Below are 22744 nucleotides of genomic sequence, written 5' to 3'. Positions count from 1 at the left end.
AGACGAATTACTTTTATACTTGAACATTGATGAAGTTGTAAGTATAATCGGCCAAAATGTTATGACGAACTACTTTTGTACTTGGTATAATCACGGAATTGTAAGACAATGCGTCCAAAACAGTAAAGCATAGAACAACAGAGATTGAAAAAGTTAGCTTCCCATAAATATAAAAAGATGATTACAACCTAAATTCATCTAAGTACAAAAGGGGAAAAAGTTACAAGTGGCTCACAGCCAGGACACAACAAAAGAACTAGGCGGCAGGAGGATCGTTGTCCTCTTCGTCCTGGGCCTCTGCATTGTCCTCTCCCTCTTCATCCTCAGAGGATTCTTCAAAGACGGGAGGTTCTGCTTTAGTTATGGTGGCCTTATGCACGGCTTCTTGGAATTCCAGCCGACGAGCATATCTGGGGATATCCTCCTCCTCGGCCATCATCTCAAAAGCCTTCACCGCCCATTCTTTTGAGGTATCTATGATGGTGTTCATAGCCTCTTTGGCGCCGGCAATTGTCTCTGCAACCTCAGTTCGAAGGGCTTGGTTTTTGACCTTCAGGACGAGGTTTTCCTTGAAGAAATCGGCAGCCATAGTCATGGCTGAATTCCTCTCGTCCGTCAGAACACGTTCCAACGAAGCCCGTTCGTCTATCATCTCCGTCAACCGAAGTAAGATAGACTTTGATCTGAGATTCCAGCTCAGCCGACCTTTTTTCCAAAGCAACTTTGGTTTGCTGGTGCAACACCTCTTGCTCGGAAATGACGAACTGAGCATGGTCGGCGGCCGCAGTTACATCATGGACGAGCTTTTTATTCTCTTTTCTGAGCTCCTTCGCCCAGTCTTCTGTTATCATGCTGCGAGCAAAAAGCTGAAAACATAAAAGGATAGGGCATGTCAGGACGGATAATAAAAAAGTAAATGAAGACCAAGTAAAAAGCATAAGCGTCCGAAGAGGAAAGAATGTACCTCGGCAGCAAGCTGAGACATGTAGCCTACATGCCCAGACGATGCTCCCCTTAACCCCTTGATATAAGTTTCGGGAAAGCACTTGAACAGCTCCGTCTTGAGCTTCTCACGATCAGACGACGACATCTTTCCAAAGGCTGGAGAAGATTCATCGTCAGAGAGGCTAGGGGAGCCGACAACAGCAGGACCCTTCCCTTTATCTGAAAGGTTAGACTCGTCAGTACACCTGATGGGAATAACCACGGTCTGTTTGTTGGACGGACTCATCGGACGCCCGCCAACCCGTAGTGTTCTAACTACGTTGGAATAGTAGGACTCACCAGAAGAACGGGAAGCCGTTCTATAAGCGGCCGGCATCTGGCCTACCAGTTGGGCCACTGGCCCAGAAAAGGCGGATCCGTCCACAGCCGCGTCCGGCTTGGAAGATTGTTCAGCGTCGTCCAGAATGACAACCTCGTCAGGTTGCGAAGAATCGGGTTGCTCAGCCGGACCAGTATAGGCCACCAGGGCTCGAGAGTCAACTTCAGCTGGCTCCTCTTTGGTCTCCTCCTTGGCCGGAAGGTCGATCACGACCTTGGGAACCGGCCGAGTGGTCTTCTTCCTCTTAGCAGTAAAACCCTTTGCCTTTTTTGAGGGAGGGGCTTCACTGGTGCCTGCTGGCCGTTTCTTTGCAGCGGCTTTCTCGGCCAGAGCTTTTGAAGTTGGGGCATTTTTCTGAAAAAGAAGTGGAATGCTCGTCAAGATATCAATCAGGACGAATTGATCCTCAAATAAGCAACTCGTCCAACACTATTCTAGACGGACTGCCCCTCGAAGAGGCAAACCGTCAAGATATCAACCAGGACGGGTTGCTGTTCAGATGAGTAACTCGTCCTATGCTACTCCAGACGGACTGTCCTCCTAAGAGGCAAGCCGTCAAGAATTCAACCTAGCCGAGTTGCTTCTTGGGAAGTTAGCTCGTCCTGTGTTTCTCTGGACGAATTGCCCCATGGGTAGACAAGTCGTCCAGGCACCATCTTGACGGGTTACCCTCCAAAGTAGCAGACGCGGCCGCTAAAAAAAAAAAAAAAAAAAAAAAAAAAACAAACAAAAATATGAATACATATACAAAGCTCACCAAGGTGTCGGCCCTCTTTTCGGCACCTGACTTGCTGTACTCCTTCCATAGAGTGTCGCGAATCTGGATGAGCTCATATCTCCTATCCAAGACTTCCTGAGCTTGCTCCTGGCTGAATCTGAAAGAGAGAAACAAATGTTGGACGAATGATAATTAAGTCTAGAAATTTGTACTTGGAAGATTCTCAGTTGATATACCTCTGTCCTCGTCCTGCCTTAAGCCGGCAGCGACCAGGAAGTTGTCATGATAAAACATTTCCTTAAAAGGAATCCAATTGGACGGACCTTTGAAAGAAACATCTTCCATAGTATACTCCGAAACCCGGAAGTACTCCACCATCTCTTCGGCAGAGTTACTCTCCAGTTCCAAGTATGAGGCCATCCGTCCAGTATTTGTGGTTGTCCGGCTAAAATACCGAAGACGGTTTGCCACCGCTTTACTGGGCGCCTGGACAAATAGGAACTCGCCCTTCCATGAGTGCATCTTGGAAGTCTTATCCCAAGACGTCAAGAATCCTTGACGGTTGCACACGCTCAGCCAGCTTCCTTCAATGGTCCTAGGGACCTTGGCGACGTAGTGAATATGGGTGAAAGCGGCCAGAGAAGGGTCCTTTCCCTTTAAATTGCAGACGGCCAGAAAGGTAAGAATGTTTTGCCAAGAGTTAGGGGCAAGCTGGTTATGTCCTATGCCGTAATACTGGAGAAGTTGGCTGATGAAAGGGTGAAGGGGAAAGCGCAGGCCGGCATCTAATGCCAGCCGATAAACTGCAAAATGGCCTGGAGGAGCACTAAATAGTGTCCTCTCGGCCGGGAAGTACAAATGGTAGCCAGGCATGGGCATTGCCACCGAAAAAGGACTAAGGTCCGAGCCTAATCGTCCTAACCATGTGTTGTCGGCCAGGATGAACCTAGGGTCAGAAAGGGGACCTAGCCGTCGTCTTATTTCAGACGAAGTGGTTGATGGCTCCTCTGAGCCACTAGCAGGGTCAGACGAGCTAGCCGTCCTTGGCTCATCTGAGATCGTCCTATGTATGGACGGGCTGGCTTCTGGAGACCCCTGATTTCTGGTTCCTCCTCGGCATGTTCGGAGAAGGAGTGTGGTAGGCAGGACGAGCGCTTTGGGTCTCTCGTTCTCCTTCGGCCGGAATTCGCCCAGTGGATTCCTCCCTTTCAGAGCTAGAGGCCGGCATGGTTACCCCTCTTCTGATGCGAGCCGTTTGCTTGACGCGCGCCAGATTACCCTGCACAGGTAAAGACTGGGTCGTCTGACTTTGCCGTCCATGGCTAAAGATAAAGAATGCATGCCCGGCCAAGATAGGACCAACTCTAGAAGATGCCGAGGAAGTTAGGCCCTCTGTTCTAGGGTTAGCACCAACCCGTGAGCGGCCGGAATTGTTCGAGGAAGAGGACGAATCCATTTTCTTAAAATATGTGTGCAATCAAGAAAAGAGTTGAGAATATACCTGTAGAAGAAAATTCGGACGAATGTTGAAGATGACTTGAAACCTCGGACGAGCAAAACACCAATAGCAAGAGCTTGGACGGGGTTGTTCTTCTCTCTAAAAAGTTCAGTAAAAATTTGCAGAGTCTCTCTCTCTAGAAAATTTCTCAGCAAAGTTAAAATGATTCCAGGAGCGACTAAGGCACATATTTATAGAGGGGTGAAAATGACCCCCTCATCCGGTAAAAGTAACCGTTGTTCATAGGAAGTTGACCTGTGGAGACCGGCAAAATGGCGCCTCTTTTTTGAAAAAGAGAAGAGCAGTTCCAGGTCGGTTAAAAGAGGAAGATTAACCGTCTTGGCGCCCAAAAGATAATAACTCCCTCTTTTAAGGGGCAAATGTTGTAGCCTAAAAAATAAACGGCTCTGGTACTGACACGTGGTCTCATCTGAGCCCTACAAGTGGCATACATGCAGGGGAATAAAAGTACAAAAGGGCCTGAAGGTGACAGGCCTAAAAGTACGTTTCTCTGGAAACGTACTAAAAAGACCTTCTTCTGGCCCCAAAAACTGTACTTAGGCCCAGCAAGTCTGATTTACACCTTTATATGAAAGTGAGGTGTACTGACCAGTTAACAGCTGCCACGTGTCCCAAAACTTTGATTAGCCAATCAGATGCTCCCAAATTAGGGTGACATCAAGGCACAGCAGTCATTTCAAACAGTATAAATAGTCCTTGATTTCAGGGTGAAAGGTACGTTTTTCGAGCATAGTACTGTTACTCTGTCATAAATTCTTCTCTCTCTCTCTCTACTTTCTCTCTCTAAAAGTTCCTTTACATCCCTGACATCTGACTTAAGCTTCGGAGGGGGAAATACCACCCAAACCTCCGGGTGGGTCCCTTTTGTGCAGGTTGCTGGTCAGGAGTTTGCTTCGGGATTTGGATCAATCATTGTTGCACAAGTCTCCAATTATAAGAACCCATCTTTGGGAGTTGTGATATAAATTGCTAGTTTTACACTACATAACAATATGTATGTATATATATATATACATGCATACATATATATATGTATGTATATATATATATACATATATATATACATATATATATATATACATATATATATATATACATATATATATATATACATACATATATATATATATATCATAATATATATATATATATACTATATATATATATATACATAATATATATATATATAATATATATATTACATATATATATATATATACATATATATATATATATACATATATATATATATATACATATATATATATTATTTTTTAAAGAAATTTTACTTTTTTTTCTATAAAAATACTTGTACTTTTCTTTTAAAAAAAAACATGAAAAAAAGTATATAAAATGATCAAAAGGCAAAGTCAAAATTTTCTCCTATAAATAATAGATTTATATAAAAGGATGAGATTTGGTATTTTGATTCATACAAAATCTTCAACGAATGCATATAGGTAGCTAGAAGTTGGAACATAATTCGAGCTGGAATAAAGTTCGAGTTCGAGCTTGAAAGGAGTTCGAGTTCGAGCTTGAGTTCGAACTTGAGATTGAGTTTGAGTTTAGGTTCCGGGTTCGAGTTCGAGATTGAGCTTGAAAATTTGAAACTCGCGAGTTTTCGAGTCGAGTCGAGTTTGGGTATGAGTTTTCGAGTTCAAGTCGAGTTTAGTCAAACTCGAGCTCGACTCGCATCATTGTCACCCCTATTATCAATATATGTATACTTACTCCTTTTTTTAGAGAATCCGTTTTGACTTTTGACACTATTCACATGTGTAACTTTGACTATCTTTTGTGATTTATACTTAAGAAAAAATATAGTCATGTGGGATCTTGTTAGATTCGTCTCAATATATATTTTCACAATATCAACTTTTTGCAATTTTTGCTTATTGATTTAAAATAGTGCATTGACATGTGTTCTCAAGGATAACGGGTCAACTAAAAAAACAGAGGTACTCCCTCCGCTTCCTAAAGATCTTCCCTCTTTCCGTTTAAGAGTGTTTCCAAAAGATCTTCCCTCTTTTGCTTTATTCCTTATTTGGCCAAACAAATTTCCTTATTTACCCTCTCATGTCACTATCATATGGTCCACCATTACATTATTAATTCAATTTTACTCCCTTTTCTCTCCTACTTTAACCCCTTTTTATTTGTTTATTTATCTTAACCCCTTTCTCTCTCCTACTTTACTCACACCATGCCCCACACAACTTGATTTTCCTTGGTATCTGTAGGAACAGTAAGTGGGAAGATCTTTAGGAAACGGAGGGAGTAGTATATTATTAAAATTCATGGAAAATCATTGCACAACGCCACGAGTCACCCCACCTTATACGTTGATATAACGTCGTTTGTCTCCGACATGGTATTCATTAGCTACATGCATGACATTCCTTTAGAAAGTGATCAAAATATTTGCATAAGGGGTCTCAAAACCATGACCTCTCACTTTTGTAATGTCATAATCTCAAGTAAATCTTGGGTATAACATGTGACACCATAATTTATTGTATAACGTGCATAATAACACAAACTTCAACAAGAATGATAGGGACTACACACATAATGACATAAATCTTATGTCATTTGAATTATTTAATAAAAGAAGTGGTGGTTTGTGGGTTGTTACACCATAAATTATTGTATAACAATTACACACAATAATTTATGTTACCACTAAAGTATTTATAACTTATGTTAAAATATCAACACCAAATTATACATCCTCTTTAACTTATTAAATTACATGAGGCATCTACTGGTACAATAACTAGTTACATTAAATCTGTGAATTTCATTGTTGCAAGTAAACTAAATTGCATTTTCGCACAATTGATGCAATATTGGATCGAAACCTCACACAATTGAAGGGGGAGAAAATGTGATAATGGGGTCAACTAGGGTTGATTAGGAATAGTAACAGAATTAGGAGTTATTGACTAATAGAGTTGACGAGTGTTAGTCATCAAGGACATTTTGAAAAAATTGAGGAGGATATGTTGAATTGAAAACATTGAGGGCATATGGTGAACAAAAATTATTTTAGGGGGAATGTTAAAGATTGTCTTTCTTTAATTTAATTAGAATAATTCAAGTATTTGATTTTTAAGAAAACTACTTAGAATCCTTGAAAGACTTTTGTATGGTCTCTCCTTATTCATTCACTTTCACATTATTTTATTAATTTCAAGTATTTAGAATTCTCTCACTAGGAGAGTGAGAAATAACTCACTTGGTTAGACCTCTCTCCCAGTTTGAAGAGATCTTGGGATCTCATCTCTTATTCTTATGGCCTCTCTAAACACCGAAAAAATAATCTCTCGCTAGGTTTAGTCCTAAACACTTTAATTTTCCATTGATATTGGCTTTGTCTGGTAATACTAGCTAAACGGGGCCGCAACTGCATCGTTCTTCCCATAATGTGGCCTTCAACAGGGAGATCCTCTTTCACCTTATCTATTCCTATGTTGCATGGATATCCTCTCCAAAATGACTACTCTTGCTACAGATATCCGTCAAGTTCAAGGCATAAAAATTGGCAAATAAGGACCTACTATCTCTCATCTATTTTTTGCTGACGATGCACTCTTTTTCTTCCGAGCTTCAAAGGAGGCATGTACTACTCTTAAGCCACCATCTCAAGATTTTGTAATATCTCGGGCCAGATGCTTAATCTCCATAAATCTTTTGCGATTTTAGTCCAAATATACACCATCACCACCAGCAAAATTACAAAAGTATCCTTCGAATGAAGCTCATTCCTCGCTCGGGAAGTATCTTGATTCAACAATTGATATCCAAGGCTCTAAAGTTCAACACTTCACTCCTCTACTAGATAAAATCTCTACCAAAATATCACTCTGGAATCATTGCACTTTATCTCAACCGACTAAGTTAATCATTATTAACTCCATTCTGGTGACCACCATTATCTCACTCGGTTCTTCGGGTGAAATCATCTTCAAAAGTGGAATCACTGGGGAAAAAAAAAAGGTTATGCACCAACCTCGTGGCCCGAGAGGTTTGCGTATTCGTAACATTGGTTTTTTAACAAGACTCTACTTATGAAAAAAGTATGGTGCATATATCATCATCCACCTTCTGCTATCTAAGGTTTTCCATCCTACTAATCAGAGTAATTCATAGTTCAGATCGACTAAGCACAATCTATCTTGGGGTCGTAAAGGTCTTTTAATGGCTAGCCAAATATTGCAGGCTAGACGTGCTTGGAAGCTTGGCAACGAAAATTTTATTAAAGTTGCGACACAAGCTTGGGTTAATGGACATATACCTATTTTTCGGGATTGCATTTCATTAACAGAGGCTGCAAGAACTATTGTAGCCAATCTCATTCTTCCAGCTAACCAAGGATGGGACGTTCAGAAAATCAATAAATTGTTCACTTCCAGCGATGCTCGACACATGAAAGGTATCGAGCTCCCCTCTAGCCCTAAGGTGAAAGATGTCCCCTACTGGCCTTTTACGCATTCTGGGGAATAATCTACAAAAACAGGTTATGGAATTTTATTACAACACTAGCAAACTGAAATTCACAGCATGACAACTCCAGCGAACACGAAGTTCTTTCGTCACATCTAGGGGTGAACATCATGCCAAAATGGAAACTGTTTATTTGGAAACTCTGGCACAATTGCCTAGTAACTTTGTCCAATCTCTACCATAAAGGTATTAGCATCTCAAATTAACGTCTTATTTGTCTGCATGATGATGAGGATTCCCAACACCTCTTTAGGTTTTGTCCTCTAGCAATTGAAGCATGGGCAGAAAATAGCATTCAGCTAACACCTCAAGATCATCCTCTACTCTCGTTCTCTTCTTGGCTCGAATATTAGATTGAAAAATTTATAAAGGATGATGATTTTCATGGCACCAAATTGCCTCTGTTTATTGGTATCCCCTGGGCCATTTGGAAGACGAGGAATGATCAAATCTTTAGGCAGTGTCGAGCTAACTTACCAACGCTAAATGCTCATATGCGAGAAAGTGATTTGCAACACCAAAGGTACAACCATGATGCGCCTCAGCCAACCCCTACCTCCAGACCCTTACTACCTTCCCCCTCCGGGTTTCATTCTCACCAACCTAGGACAACTACAACAGGGTAGTCCGGACATCATAATCCAACTTGATGGCTCTTGGGACGTGGCTATAACAGGTTTCGGCGGAGCTGCTTGGGTGGTCATAAGCCAACAATGCAATGCTTACAACAACAAGGAACATTTTTTTATCCTTCCTCCGCTCTATATACCGAAGCTGCAGCTTGCCTTCATGCCCTTAATTGGGCTCGAGCGAATGGGTATTCTAATATTTTACTCGCTACAGATTCACTATTACTAGTAAGGTATTTGGATTCTAGGCAGGGAGTTGACATCACAATCCAACATACATTGGATGCCATTCGAGGGGCAGCGTCGATGTTAAACTGGTGCCCTCGAATGAAAGTCAACAGGATTCAGGTCCAACATGCTCATATTTTAGCTAATAGATGTCACGTGCATAGATTACATTTAGATCAATTGCTTTGTACATTGTTTTAATGTCAAAAAAATGAACTATATATGTACTTGAATTTTTTAAATTGGTTAGGAGAAATGCTCTACTAGATCAAACCTCGCGCATGTTAATCCCACTGAGCCACCTATGCATACAAGGCCCTTTTGAAGTGGAGGTGGAGGTATAGGAAAAGAAATTTTGTCCCCTAAAAGGCTAAAATTCCCCTAGTGGAGTTGGTCCTCACATAACCCTCCCATCTAGAAATCTATTACATATACCTCCAACTTTACGTAAATAGAAATTGAATCCTATACTTTACTAGAAAAAATGAAAAAAAAAAATCACTATTTAAATCAACCCAAATTCCCATTTTGAAATGGGGGAGCACGAAATAAATTATACTGGCAAAGTATTTATACAAATCAAAGCAAAGTTCTCCAACTTTTATACCACTAATCCTATTCAAATCTCATCATATCTCAGTCTAGTCAAAACATGTAATGCAACCACACGAGCGGCGCAACACGAGGGAAATGATAACGAAAGAAGTCTCTATAAAGACATAACAGCAGCAATGATGGTCCATACTCCATCCACTGTACCACACCAAGACATGGAATTGCTTTTAAGTTCACCATCATTTAATTATTAACTCCCTCTTTGCAGCAATAAAATTATAAACTTCTTTACAAAACTTGTAACCAACTTTTTTGTCATGAAGGATTATAATTTTAAAGTGATATATGAAGTAAACAGACAAATCAACTAAATCACTTCACAATCCTAATTTTCAAAATTGTTTAAGAACATGTCTAATTATATAACTTATATTGTCTATCGTTTTCCTAATTTCCGGTGCCAACTACTTATTGTCTTTCCCGCATTGATCCAAATTCCCATACTGATCTCATGTAGTTTATAAGTTTATTACATTTTTCACATGTTATACTTGTAAATTTAAATTTGGATCCATACCTTCCCCAAACCCAGAAAATCCGAACCCTTACCATATTCAATGTGTTTGGCGAGTCTTAGATCCAAAACGAGTCTCAAGCTTACTCGCGATTTTTCACGTCCATTATTCAGTTACTAAACTGATAAAGACCAAAATAATAGTTTAATTCTTTTACAAAGTCGCCTTTATTTTAAATAAAATTATAATATCTACTGGTTTATTGAAATTTAAAATCCTCTTTTTACTTATCAAAAACTCTATTTATCTATTTTCATTATTTTGAAATTATAATTTCAAAAATATATAGTGACATGACAATCCTATGTGGCATTTTAAATGCCACATAAAAAAACTCATCTATATGTAAAAAAAAAAAAAAAAAAAAAAAAAGGTCTGCGGAGCGCGTTTAGGTCGGGTCAGATCTAGGTCTAACTATATCAAACCCAATGAGTTTCAAAATTCTAGATCTACGCCCTTAAAAATGAGTCGAATTTTGGGTCCATGCTCGTCCCTAAAGGGATCCAAATTATCATTCTCCTCCCTTATATGTCTCCTTTACATCAACCAAACTAACATGCCAATTAGAGCATGGTACATGATGATCTTTACATGTCAAAGTGATTAACTTATGTTAGGGATCAATGAGGGAATGAAATCCCTAAAATTTAAATTATTCATAAATAATTTGAACTTAAGATTAATATGGAAAGATATCTAAAATATTAAGGGGGCGTTTGGTTGGAAGTGGGGAAAGGGAAAGGAATCAAGTAAGGGTTAGGAAAGGAAAGGAACCCCAAACCCCCAATTTACCCATGTGTTTAGTTAAACAAGAGAAAAGGTAACAAAAGTTGACCCTTTACCTCCCTCGGCGGGTGGGGGAGGTTTTTGAGGGATGTGGTGGGGTTTCTGCGGGTGGGGGGAGGTTTTTCGCAGTTGGGGTGGTGTTTTCGAGTGGTGGGTGGGGTTTTCGGCGGTTGGGGTGGTGTTTCCAAGGGTTGGGGTGGGGTTTCGGTGGCTGGGGGATGTTTTCGGCGGGTGGGGTGGTGTTTCGGTGGGTGGGGTGGGGTTTTCCACGGGTTGCAGGGGGTCAGCAACTCAAGTGGAGAGTGGTGGTGGCGGCTCAGATGGTCGTGGTGGTGGTCAGTAAGGTTAGCCTGGTGGTGGTGGTGGTGGTGGTGGGGTGGTCAGTTGTGTTATGGTGTAGAGGGATTTGAGGGTATCCAAAACCTTGGGGGCGGGGGGGGGGAACTGGGTAATGGATCTAAGGATAAGGGGGGTAATTCTAAACTGAAAAACGGGTAAAGGGAAAGGAAAAAATCATCAACCAAACATCAAGTAGGGAAACACAAGTTTGAAAACCCTTTCCCTTTCTTCACACTCCTCAACTAAACGCCCCCCCAAGACTTATGATTCATGGTGTCAATCTTTCCTATATTTAAACGATTTAATATAAAGCAATGTAACTAGATATACTCAGCCCTCATAAATGACAATAAATAAGGTTTAGTTAGGTCGTTAGGTCTAGCTAAACCTAGACCCATAGGGTCTCAAATACTTAAGACCCTTATCAGTACCCACAAGGTCTAACTAGCAGGTGAACCAAGGTAAGGTATGAGCTTAAAGCTATTTTCCAAATATTTTGTTATCCAATATTCTATATGTAAATAACAAATAATTAGCAAAACTAACACATGATATTGACATGTCAATACATAAAGAAAGTTTTTAGCTAGTGGTGCAACCATTACAATTCAATGTTTTATATATAGATGCATTCACCCAAGTCACTTAGATTGAACATAAGAAGTAAAGATCTTTAAGAGATTAATTTTTCCTTGTAGTTATTCTATTTCCTATGAAAAGCACGAAAAAAAAAAAAAAGTTAATTGGTTGATCGTAAAAAGTAAAATTTCCGATGAAAAGTTTCGCCCTCGCTCCTAAATAACCAACTTCCTCAACTTAATAGGAAATAAAACATCCTATTAAGTATATGTTCCTCAAATTTTCCGACAACTTTACATCCGATATCGCCTGATTTTGAAAATTACAGACCCAAATCTAAACTCCACTAACAAAAACAATGAGATTCATATTCTACCCAAATTCGTAAAGACTATAAAGGTTAGACCCATAACTTAATAAAGGGTAGGATCCAAAAGACTAATGGATAAGGTTTGAGACCCATTACCCTCCCTAGAAATAATCATTAAAACCCTAAAAACTAGAGATAAATCAAAGTCCTTACTAATTATGACCATTAAATCCTTAAAAGTATATCCAACTTATTGAAGTCTTTCATGTGAAAATCTCTCATAATCTTCCTCTTTTTTATAAGCAATCAGATAGAATGTCTACCAGCTTTGAGGAAAGCACAAGATAAGAAAGCAAGGAGCATATATTTGCAATCATAGTGTAATACAGATTGAGATTGAGAAACATATAGTGGAAGAAGAATGAAATGATGTAGTCAAAGTTTAGTGAAGTTCCTTTAAACTGCATTATTGAAAAATTGCTGAGCTAGCTGTAGTTTGTAGTTAACCTTGTGAGTTGTGACCCCATAATATGTAACATATTTTTTTCAAAAGTAGATCCAATAATATATATATTGGTAACATCATGCCATAGAATATTAATCATTAGACATTCTTCCTTTTCTTTTCCCTCCAAATTTGGCCAACAGATCTTCATCTCAAAGATGAGCCAAACTATTTTTGTATCAAGTTTGACAAAGTTTACAACATTTTGCTTACAGACAAATAATGCCCCCACTTTTGTCCCATGATTAAGTCTAATCACACCCTTTCTCTTCTCTCATTTTCTTCCACTAAACTCTCTTTTGTTCCCCACAAAAAAAAAGATTTCCAATCTTTTTCTTCTTTTGCCTTTTGTCACTTTTTCCTCATGCAAAAAAAAAAATACCTACTCCAACTCTCAGGAAAACACAGCAAGTAGTTCTTCCTGTTAAGCATAATCTTATGCAGCAAAAAGGGGTAAATGAGCCACAGGAACGGCTGCTGCATCTGCAGGCCTTAGCTGAGCTGATGCAGTCCATGGAAACACCATTGAATTCGACGTCGATAGCGACATATTCTCATCTGGACTACCTTCCCTAGAGCTGTTCAAGCTTGTAACCAAAGACGATCCACTTGACAAATGAGCTGTTGAGCCTATCTTATGAGTTGAGCTCGCGATTTCGAGTTCAACAAGATCCTGTAAACCGAGTGAGAATGAAGGATTTGGCTCAATGCACACCATCTTCCACTCTAAAGGAGCACTACTGACATTGGGAGCTACATTTGGATGTCCAGCAATATTTTGAGTTAGATTAGGGCACTCTTCAAAAGCCTGGATCATTTCAACTTTGTTTCGTCTAGCTTGCTCTCTAGCTAGAAGAGTATCACTAGCCATAATTTTTTCGACATTGTACCTACTTATGTCGAAGTTAGTCACAGCATTTGTTCCTCGAAACTTCACCGCAGCCACATCATAAGCTTCTGCTGCCTCCTCTTGTGTGCCTATGAACATTATATTCAAATTATGCTTACTAAAACTCCTAGCTAGTTGTATTACATTTTTTTTTAACAATATGGTAAATTGGCTTCAATTTTGCATAAAAATTGTACTCTTATAATCCCTCTGTTTTTTATTAGTCGACCCACTAGTTTTTCATAGTTTCCGTTGCATTTCCTTGACTATAAGTTGGAGTATTCAATTATATGCCTAAGAAAATTTACTAGATAATATTAGAGAATAAAAAAAAAAGTTTGTCTTGTAAGAGACCACCTACTTTTAAATTAAAATTAGGCAATATAAGCTCAATATTAAAGGAAAATTAGTCTAATAGGGACTAGGTTAATTTCTTTCGGTGACTAGTTTAATCCATTAAGTAACTAAGTCTACTTTTATATTAAAATTAGACCGTCTCTTTTAATAATTTTTTTAAAAAAAACTCACAAAATTCTCCTAATATATTAGTATATAAATAAGAAGAAAGAAAGACAATATAGTAGTGACCGAAAAGAGAAACATAAAAATGGATATTGACATCAAATAAAAGGACCAATTTGAAAGTTTCTTTAAACACACTAGTGGAATCATAAACCACCACTTCCACAGACTTGGTCTTTTTTTTTTTCTTCTCTTTTTATAATATTTGACCCAAAATATTTTTAAAAATTACTGTAATGCTTTATAAAGAAAAAGTATAGGGAGAAGAAAAACTCACTAAATGTCCCAAGATAAAGGTCCTTGTTCCCAGCAACCCTTCCTATCCTAGCTTGCCATCTACCATGCTGATGATGCCTGATAGATCAAACAAAATAAAACAAAACATTCATCATCTTAGGAAATGCTACATTTAAGACTATTTCAAATGCCTAAACAAAGTATTAAAAATGATGTGATGTTTTATACATTATCAGCAAATTGCCTAAGTTTCTTGAAAAAAGGTCATTACTTTTATTTTTTTTACAACAAGAACATACAAAAAGCAACACAAACCCCCTTACTCTTAGCTAAAGGCCATTTCGTTGGTTACAAATCCTTATTTGAAATTTTGTACGTGCAACATTATCTTTTGATGTTCGATATGATTAATAATATAATCTACCACATACTATAAGATATAACATAATCAAGCTAAGTTTGGTTTAGTGGTAAGGAAAGAACCTTCCAACCTCAAGGTAGGGGAGTTCGATCTCCACTAAGGGCACTTTAGAAGAGGGTTTTCCCTTACCATCTCCGCACTCTTAAAATGTCTGCCTATAAACCTAGACCGGATTAAGATTCCGATTTGACAAGACCCTTCGTTTTACCATGGATCCCCAACGTGGGCCAAAAAAAATATAGCATAACATAATCCATGCATTCACAAAAGTAAAATTCAAGGGAACCTTGTCACTCCTCTGTACATAGAAGCTCCTCTAGAAAAGCCACTGCTTTTCCTGCAAATAGTGAAGGTTATAAATACTTTTAGATATACATATACAATTAACTTAAGAAAATATGATATAGTTCATTTAATAACATTACATACATAATTTTATTTAAATTAAAATACCTTCTTAAATGTGCAACATGTTCTTGGCGTGTCATGTTCTTCATTTCTTCAATCTCTTCTTTGTAGTTCTCTATCTGACAATAGTAAAGGCAAAATATGGTAATTTTACATTAAACTAGCACAATTTTTTTTCCTTCTTGTTTACGTAAAAGTGCACTTAATGAGTTAGTGCGCATTCTCTTCATCTTGATAAAAATCAATTTGAATTGAATAAGTTTATATATGTTCAAATAAATTCCAATACATATAAATTATGTAACATACCGGAAAATTAGTATGTGTCGAGAGTCCCCAGTATTTAAGGGCAGCAAGATCATAAGCTCTAGCAGCTTTCTCTTCCAAATCATAACCTCCTATTTTAGAGGAAAAAGGGTAGATAAACATACTTAACCCATAAAATAAAAATAAAAATATATAAAATGAAATCATATAAGTTAAAAAAAAAATTGCTTACCAAGATAAACTGATGGAAATATGCAAAATTGCGTAAAGTGGTATCCCCATCACGGAATGGTAGTGAAGACAAACATAAGGAAATAAATTGATTAGCAATTTAGTCAGAAAAATTCAGTGATGACCAAAAATGGACCCATAAATCTGTGTACTAGCTTCCAAACACTAAAAAGGAAAATAAGCAAGTTTTTGGTATTTTGTTGACTAACCTTGTCTCCCTTTCCTTGTCTGTCCTTCCTTTTTGCAACTATTATCCCATAGATGAGCTTCATATCTACCCGTCCATCTATGCCTAAACAATTTGTCAAATTACTAGTATTAGTACTAGATTGTCCCAATTTATTATAGTGATGTGTAGATAGTAGTACACTATATACTACCTCCGTTCTCTTTTAGTTGTAACGTTTGACAAATTGCACTATTCATGTTCTCTTATTTGACCACATTTATTGATTTATATGTTAAACAAAATATAGTCATGTGGGGTCTTGTTTGATTCGTTTCGATGTAAGCTTTCATAATATCAAATTTTTATAATTTTTACTTACATACAATTAGAGATAAAACGATTTGAAATTGTACATTGGCAAACGTGAAAGTCAAAATGTTGCAACTAAATAAAAACACAGGTAGTACTATTTTGTGTTTTAATTTTGGAAAAATTTACATATTCTATTTTTCCCTTAAAAATCTTAAATATTGTCATTTCATGATATGCACTGTCCACATATTACAGCGATACATCTGTTTGTTACTTGGACTTTCTCATTTCGTTAACGCAATAATTCAACCATTAATATACATTTGAAAAAATTATAAAAAGTTCATATTCTAAAAGCATATACACTACGATTAATTATATTAGTTTCCTAGTGACACTTATCCTTATACACTAGGTTGTACATAAAAGGATACGGATGCGGATTCGGATATGAGGACAGAAAACGACAAGATTTTGAAATATTAGAAAAGGGTACGCGTACCCATACAAGATACATATCAGGTACGGATGCAAATACGAGCACGTGACCTAGAAGTACCTATACTATACTACATAGCTTATATATATGAAATTATGGTCGTGTGAGATATAATTAAGAATAGTAAAGCGGAACCACTAATAACACATGCAAATAGATTTTAAAAATAAAGAAAAAAGAGCTTGTTTAAAAGAGATTAGAGAGTCTTTCAAAAAAAAAAAAAAAAAAAAAGAGATTAGAGAGAAAAAAGAACATACTTGGTAACACCTCTATATTGAGAAGTTCTTTGGCCAAAAGTGTCAATGGACTTCCTATGAACAGTTTGTTTGTTTAGACCCACTTTAGCATACCCTCTTTTCTTAGTTTGTATTGTAGAAGTACCACAATCATTTCCTGAACAAGTAGAATTCTGTGGGTTCACACTTGTTATTGGTGTAGCTGTAGCTGTAGCTGTAGTAGCACAACTCAACTGAGACACAGGGCCAGGGCTCATTGTCAAAGAAAGACCACCACAACAACTCACATTCACATTATTATTCACTGTTGTTGTTGTTTCAGGAACACTAACTAACCCACCACCACTCATATTGTTCACTGTAGTAACCCAGTTTTTTAGCATGTCATCCTCTAAATATCCTTGGTAAGATGATACTGCAGATATATATGATTCCAACTCTTCTTGTTGCTGCTGTTGTCTGTAGATACTGTCCAAGCTTATGCCTAGAAAATTCTCCAATTTTGGTCCTGAAATTTGGAAATTATTTATTACTACCCAAGATTAGATAAATGAGTTTCTTAATAAATATATACTCCCTCCGTCTCAAATTATTTACTCGCATTCGCTTAACATACAGTCCTAGACAAATCTTTGACCAGCCATATTCTTTTAAATCGCATAAGTTCATGTTTAGAAAATATACTTCCTTTTAACATTTTTTCTCAACAAGCTCTCACATAACAAAAAAAAAAAAAAAAGCGAAGTATTACGCTTATTTTAGAGTGGAAGAAGTAACTTATAATAAATCTAACAAAAAATTTAGAGTATGGTACAGCTTCTCACATTCTTGTGCATTATGCACATCAATGTGAGAGTGTAGAGTTTGCCCCAGAATGTAGGATGCATATAGCAAATGAACTTCGACATATAAATGTAAAATGTGATTATGTGAATGTAGTAAATAATATGAGACAGAGGAATAAATAAATAATACTATATACAAAAAAAAATAAAAAAAATATAAGGACCTTCAGGTGGTTGAGATCTGGAGAAATCATCCATAATGCAAAGAGACCCATCTGACTTTAGTGGCATGACAGTCAAAGGAGAGAGAAAATACCCACCATTTTCTCCTACTCCTCTTCCTCCATTATCAAAGCAAACTGAAGGATTATTTAGCTGTTGTTGCTGCTCCTCAAGTGCAGGAGGAGAGAGAAAGCTATACTGCTGCTGTTGATTGCTGTAATCATGATGATGATGATGATGATGCAGTTGTTGTTGTGCAGAAGAATTAGCAGAATCCATTTTCATGTAGGGAGATAAAGAAAAACCTAACCAATTGTTACAACTACTAGTACTACTTCTGCTACCATTGCTAGTGTTATTATTTTCATTAGTAGAGTTCATTTTTTTTTTTTGTGGCTAAAGAATTTTTCTCTCACTAACTTTTTTTTGCTAATACTAGAATCTACAACTACACAAGGATGCAAAATTCAATCATTGGGTGGAAAATAAACTAATCATATCTTAGAATATTTATAAAGGGGAAATTTTTTTCATTTGCTTCCCTTTTTTTCTTTTTTTGTTGTGTAGTGGTATTAACAAAAAAAAATAATGATTTTTTGCTACTCTAAATAGAGTAAGATGAGACCTTTTAGACTAAACAAAGAGAATGGAAGAAGAAGAAATATGTTTGTATTTAATGGGATCTGTGTAAATATTAAGAAAAGCTCAATTTCTATAACACTTTTAATTTTATATCCCTTCTCTCTTTTATCTTTGTCTCTCTGTCTTCTCTCTCTTTTATCTCTTACAAAGGATTTGATATTTTGGGGTTGATAAGACACCCTTTTAAAACCCTATAAACCCTTGAAAAACCCAGATGCAAGTACTATATAAGGCTAATATCCGGTCCAAATAGTGTTACTTGCTTTAGTTTGTTATATGTACAATGTACAGTGTGCTCTATTCGACTTTTCACAATCGTCAAGCGTCAAGATGAATATTCGAATCACTATATGTTTAATTTTTTTATTTTTCTTATAAAGGTAAGATAAAAAAAAACATTAGGCTACCCCTTCTTTCGAGGGTAACACCTAATGCGTCGGATACAAGAATAGGAGAAAGGGAAGAATGATTACAATCTGAAATCTCATAAGATGAACAAACTAGGTGGCCGACGTTAGCAATCCAGTCAGCTACCCTATTGACTTCTCTGAAGACATATGGTACATGATAAGAGCGGAACTTTGAGAGTAAGAGTTTGGAATCTTCAATGATGGTAGCAATTCTCCAAGGAACTGACCAAAGACTATTTATAGCATTGATAACCAGTAGGTTATCACCTTCTACAATGATGTCTTGAATATCCATTTGCAAAGCCGCCTTTAGCCCATGGTGAAGAGCCGAAGCCTCGAAAATAGTGACTGAGGCATGACCCTGATTGAACGTTTGTGCTTGAATAAGATGACCTTGATGATTGCGGATGATGAAGCCTGCTGCTGCAGCTAACCCAAGGACGGAGCCATCGAAGTTAAGTTTGAACGTAGCTAGGGGAGGAGGAACCCAAGCTACGTCAATAGATTGGGTGAAGGGGGGAAAGGGGAAGGGGTGGTGCTCCTGTAAAAGGAGAGTCGTTAGTTTGACAAACGTCTATTTGAATACGAGTCTGCCATTCATGAAAAGCGAAATGCGCTCTATGAACTACACGAGATGGAATCCACGTATCGCTATTAAAAATGATAACATTTATCTCCTTCCAAATACTCCAAAAAGGAAAATTATTTTGGGCAAGTAGGGAGAGTTTTTATCATCTTGGAGAAATTGGAGCGTGGATGTGAATCTAAGAATAGGTGCGCACCAATCAATAACTTGTTGTAGGCCCCATAAATCCTTCGAGTGTTGGCACTGAAAAAATAAGTGGTCAATATTTTCAATCTCTATATCACAACGAGGGCAGTTTGAAATGGGGATGATATGACGAGAGAACATTGTGTCTCTAATAGGTAAACTATTATGACAAATTTCCCAGGTAAAAATCTGGACCTTTGGAGGGATATCCAGCTTCCAGATCCATCGAAAAGGCCAAGGTGGTTTTGGAGGGAGTTCATGAGCAAGCCAAGTGGCTGATTTAACAGAGAACACCCCACTAGAGGTAGGTCCCCAAATGAGAGTGTCGGGCACATCATGTATGGGGAGAGGAATGCCTTGAATTCTCAGAGTTAAATGCCTTGGCAAAACTGCATTCAGCTTTGCTAAGTCCCAAGTATGATTAGGAATGATGAAGTGCTCTAATTTGAGATCCACATCAATGGTGGTCTGATTTTGATTGAGCATAGAGCATAGACTGTCTTGACCTAGCCAATTATCTAGCCAGAAAAGAATTTGTTTCCCATCACCAATTTTCTATCTAAGCCCTTTGCGCAAAAGGGTTCTTTGTGCCAAGATCTTTCTCCAGATAAGTGAGTCTTGAGGTTTATGAGTGTATTCAAAGAAAGTTTTTGAATGTAGGTACTTTTCTTTAATAAGTGTGGCCCAAAAGCTGTTGCGTTGGGTAATGAGATTCCAACCAATGTCAGCTAAAAAAGCTTTATTCAAAGGGAGGGATCGTCGGAGGCCAAGACCCCCTTGAGATTTCGGAGAGCAGATAGTCTTCCATGCGATTAGGGGGTTACTATTTTTATCTTTATATTGGCGCCAGAATAATTGACGGTGCATTGTGTCAATGGATTTACAAATATTTGAAGGAATAAGCGATGAAGAACACGAGTAGGCTGAGAGAGATTCTAGATTACTCTGAATCAGAGTGTGACGGCCTGCTTTAGAAAGGAACCTTGACTCCCATAATTGAATTCTTTGCAAAGTTCTAGCTAAAAGATGACTATGGTCCTGTTTTTTTTGGGGAATAGGAGCTGAAGAAAATGCCTAAGTAGCGGCCAAGACAAGCCTTTGGTGGCATATTGAAAAATCCAGCAAGCGATGCTTTTCTAGCATTTGGTATTTTCTTTGAGAGTACTAAAGCTGATTTATGGAAATTGATCATTTGGCCTGACATAGCACAAAACTCATCTAGGATACTTTTGAGTTTTGTACAAGCCGTCATTCTGGCTTTAGTGAAAACAAGACTATCATTTGCAAATATGAGGCAAGGAATAGAAGAGCCTATTGGGCTTATTTTGAACCCTAGGCCGGACTTTGGGAGCTTTTGGATCAAAACATCAGCAAGCTTTTGGATCAAAACATCCATACAGAGAATAAAAAGATAAGGAGAGAGAGGGTCTCCCTGTCTAAGCCCTCGCGAAGGCTTGAACCAGTTAGTAGACGAACCATTTATTTTGATGGAGTAGGGAACTGTGGTGACACATTGTTTAATCCATTCAATCCATTTAGGTGGAAAGCCGAATTTATTGAGTATTTGCCATAAAAAATACCATTATATGTTTAATTAGCATGAGTTAGAATCATGAAAAAATAGATATTTTAAAAATACATACTGAAGAGTTCACCCATGGTACATCCAGGTGTACCATGAGCATGGTATACCCAAGAGTATTTTTGTAATAAATTAGAATTTCAGGTGCTCATTTGACACCAAATTTGCTCATATGAGCATTTTGCTCATTTACTCATTTTGCTCATTTTGTAATAAAAGTGTGTTCATTTTCTTAAATGAGTAGAAATGTTTGCTCATTCGCTCAATTTGCTCATTTGAAGAAAATAGGTTTTGCTCATGATACACCTAGGTGTACTATAAATATTCTCCATACTGAAATTATTCTAACAAAATTTCGCATGATTATATTTTTTGTTTATTATTAAGAATATACCTTAACTAAAAATTTCTTCGTAACAGTGATTTTGTGTATTGAAAAAAGAGCGGCAAAAAGCAAGTCCGTCTCTTTACTAATTACCCACTAATTGATTTTTAACTTTATCTCTTTGTACTGTTTTGCTCTGTATTTTTCTGTCTTTTTTTTTTACGTCGTTTCTTCATTTCCTCTTTATTTCTGAGGAATTCTAAGCATTTCTCTGGTAAAAAAAGCGTCAAGTAAAAAATGAAGTGGGGAGCTTAGATAGATTTGACGGTCAGGAAATCTGGGCTCACCCAGTCACTTCACAGTTCACAGTAGCTCTGCTTGCTGACCCACTTGTACCACCCTCTGTATTCCTATTTCCTGCAAAAGCATGTTTTTAGTATTTTTTGTTAATTAAGACTATTTTTTCAATTAAGACTTTTTTGGTGTAGCATCTAGGGAAGAGAGGGAAAAGGAAATTTAAACCATTAAAATTTCATGATTATAGCTATACAGTATGACTTTTTTTGTAAGATATCATATTTTATTTTTATCATTTTAACTTTTTTTATAAGCATATGCTAATACACATCTCTACTAATTGACATCTTTGAAATTAAATATTTTTAATTACACTATCTCTATATTCTTTAGTTGCAACATTTGCTTTTTCACATTTATCGAGAGAATTATTTGAACGTTAATATCTCTTATTTGGTGTAAGTAAAAATTATAAATATTTGATATTTGGAATCCTCTCATTGAGACGAATCTAACATGACCCTACTTGACTATGTTTTTCCTTATACAATAATGCGAGATAATTTAACAAAGTTTATTGATGAATAGTGCCACAAAACCAAATGATACAACTACAAAAATATGGAGGTAATATATTAGTGAAAACTTATAACAGTTGAATATTAATTAAGTATTGTACTAATTGAGACAAATGAAACAGGACCCCACATGACCATATATTCTTACTAACATTTTTTTGTATGTTATGCGTACGTGTCATATTAACATTTTTTTTCTCAACTAGTTATTCGTCATTGTTACAAAAAAAATTGATTCGATCAGACATTTATAATTATTGTTGAGTTTTTGATATGTTTTTCATAAATTAGTATTTAGTTGGTTTTTTTTAGGTATTTGTTCATCACTATTCAAATATAGTATTGAGAGAAGGAAATGTAAAACAGG

The 22744-nt window shown here is 37.2% G+C and overlaps 2 protein-coding genes across 2 annotated transcripts; both read right to left on the bottom strand.

Moving 5' to 3' along the window:
• Positions 1–524: 524 nt before the first annotated feature.
• LOC125499122 (uncharacterized) lies at positions 525–2855 on the bottom strand. Its single transcript, XM_048647660.2, has 2 exons — positions 965–2855; positions 525–866 (listed from the first exon to the last, which is right to left on the bottom strand). Exons 1-2 carry the CDS (start codon positions 1319–1321, stop codon positions 525–527), a joined length of 699 nt encoding a protein of 232 aa, XP_048503617.2. The 5' UTR covers positions 1322–2855.
• A 9803-nt stretch (positions 2856–12658) lies between these two features.
• LOC104901696 (AP2-like ethylene-responsive transcription factor CRL5) lies at positions 12659–18618 on the bottom strand. Its single transcript, XM_010689298.4, has 9 exons — positions 17774–18618; positions 16786–17272; positions 15758–15840; positions 15550–15558; positions 15360–15448; positions 15096–15169; positions 14929–14979; positions 14262–14338; positions 12659–13551 (listed from the first exon to the last, which is right to left on the bottom strand). Exons 1-9 carry the CDS (start codon positions 18150–18152, stop codon positions 13010–13012), a joined length of 1791 nt encoding a protein of 596 aa, XP_010687600.1. The 5' UTR covers positions 18153–18618; the 3' UTR covers positions 12659–13009.
• Between the last annotated feature and the right edge of the window lie 4126 nt (positions 18619–22744).

Source organism: Beta vulgaris, chromosome 1, assembly GCF_026745355.1.
Source record: "Beta vulgaris subsp. vulgaris cultivar EL10 chromosome 1, EL10.2, whole genome shotgun sequence".
Classification (NCBI taxonomy): domain Eukaryota; kingdom Viridiplantae; phylum Streptophyta; class Magnoliopsida; order Caryophyllales; family Amaranthaceae; genus Beta; species Beta vulgaris.
Note: the sequence above shows the minus strand (reverse complement) of the source record. Positions and strands in the feature narration are given on the sequence as shown.

Excerpts from the sequence above, each read along its gene's own strand:
- LOC125499122 (XM_048647660.2), bottom strand. The coding sequence starts at position 1,321 with ATGCCGGCCGCTTATAGAACGGCTTCCCGTTCTTCTGGTGAGTCCTAC. Across the intron at positions 867-964 it reads TGTCTCAGCTTGCTGCCGAG|CTTTTTGCTCGCAGCATGAT; the intron begins GTACATTCTTTC and ends TTATGTTTTCAG.
- LOC104901696 (XM_010689298.4), bottom strand. The coding sequence starts at position 18,152 with ATGAACTCTACTAATGAAAATAATAACACTAGCAATGGTAGCAGAAGT. Across the intron at positions 15,841-16,785 it reads CAATATAGAGGTGTTACCAA|GCATAGATGGACGGGTAGAT; the intron begins GTATGTTCTTTT and ends CAAATTGTTTAG. Across the intron at positions 15,170-15,359 it reads CGACACATACTAATTTTCCG|ATAGAGAACTACAAAGAAGA; the intron begins GTATGTTACATA and ends TACTATTGTCAG.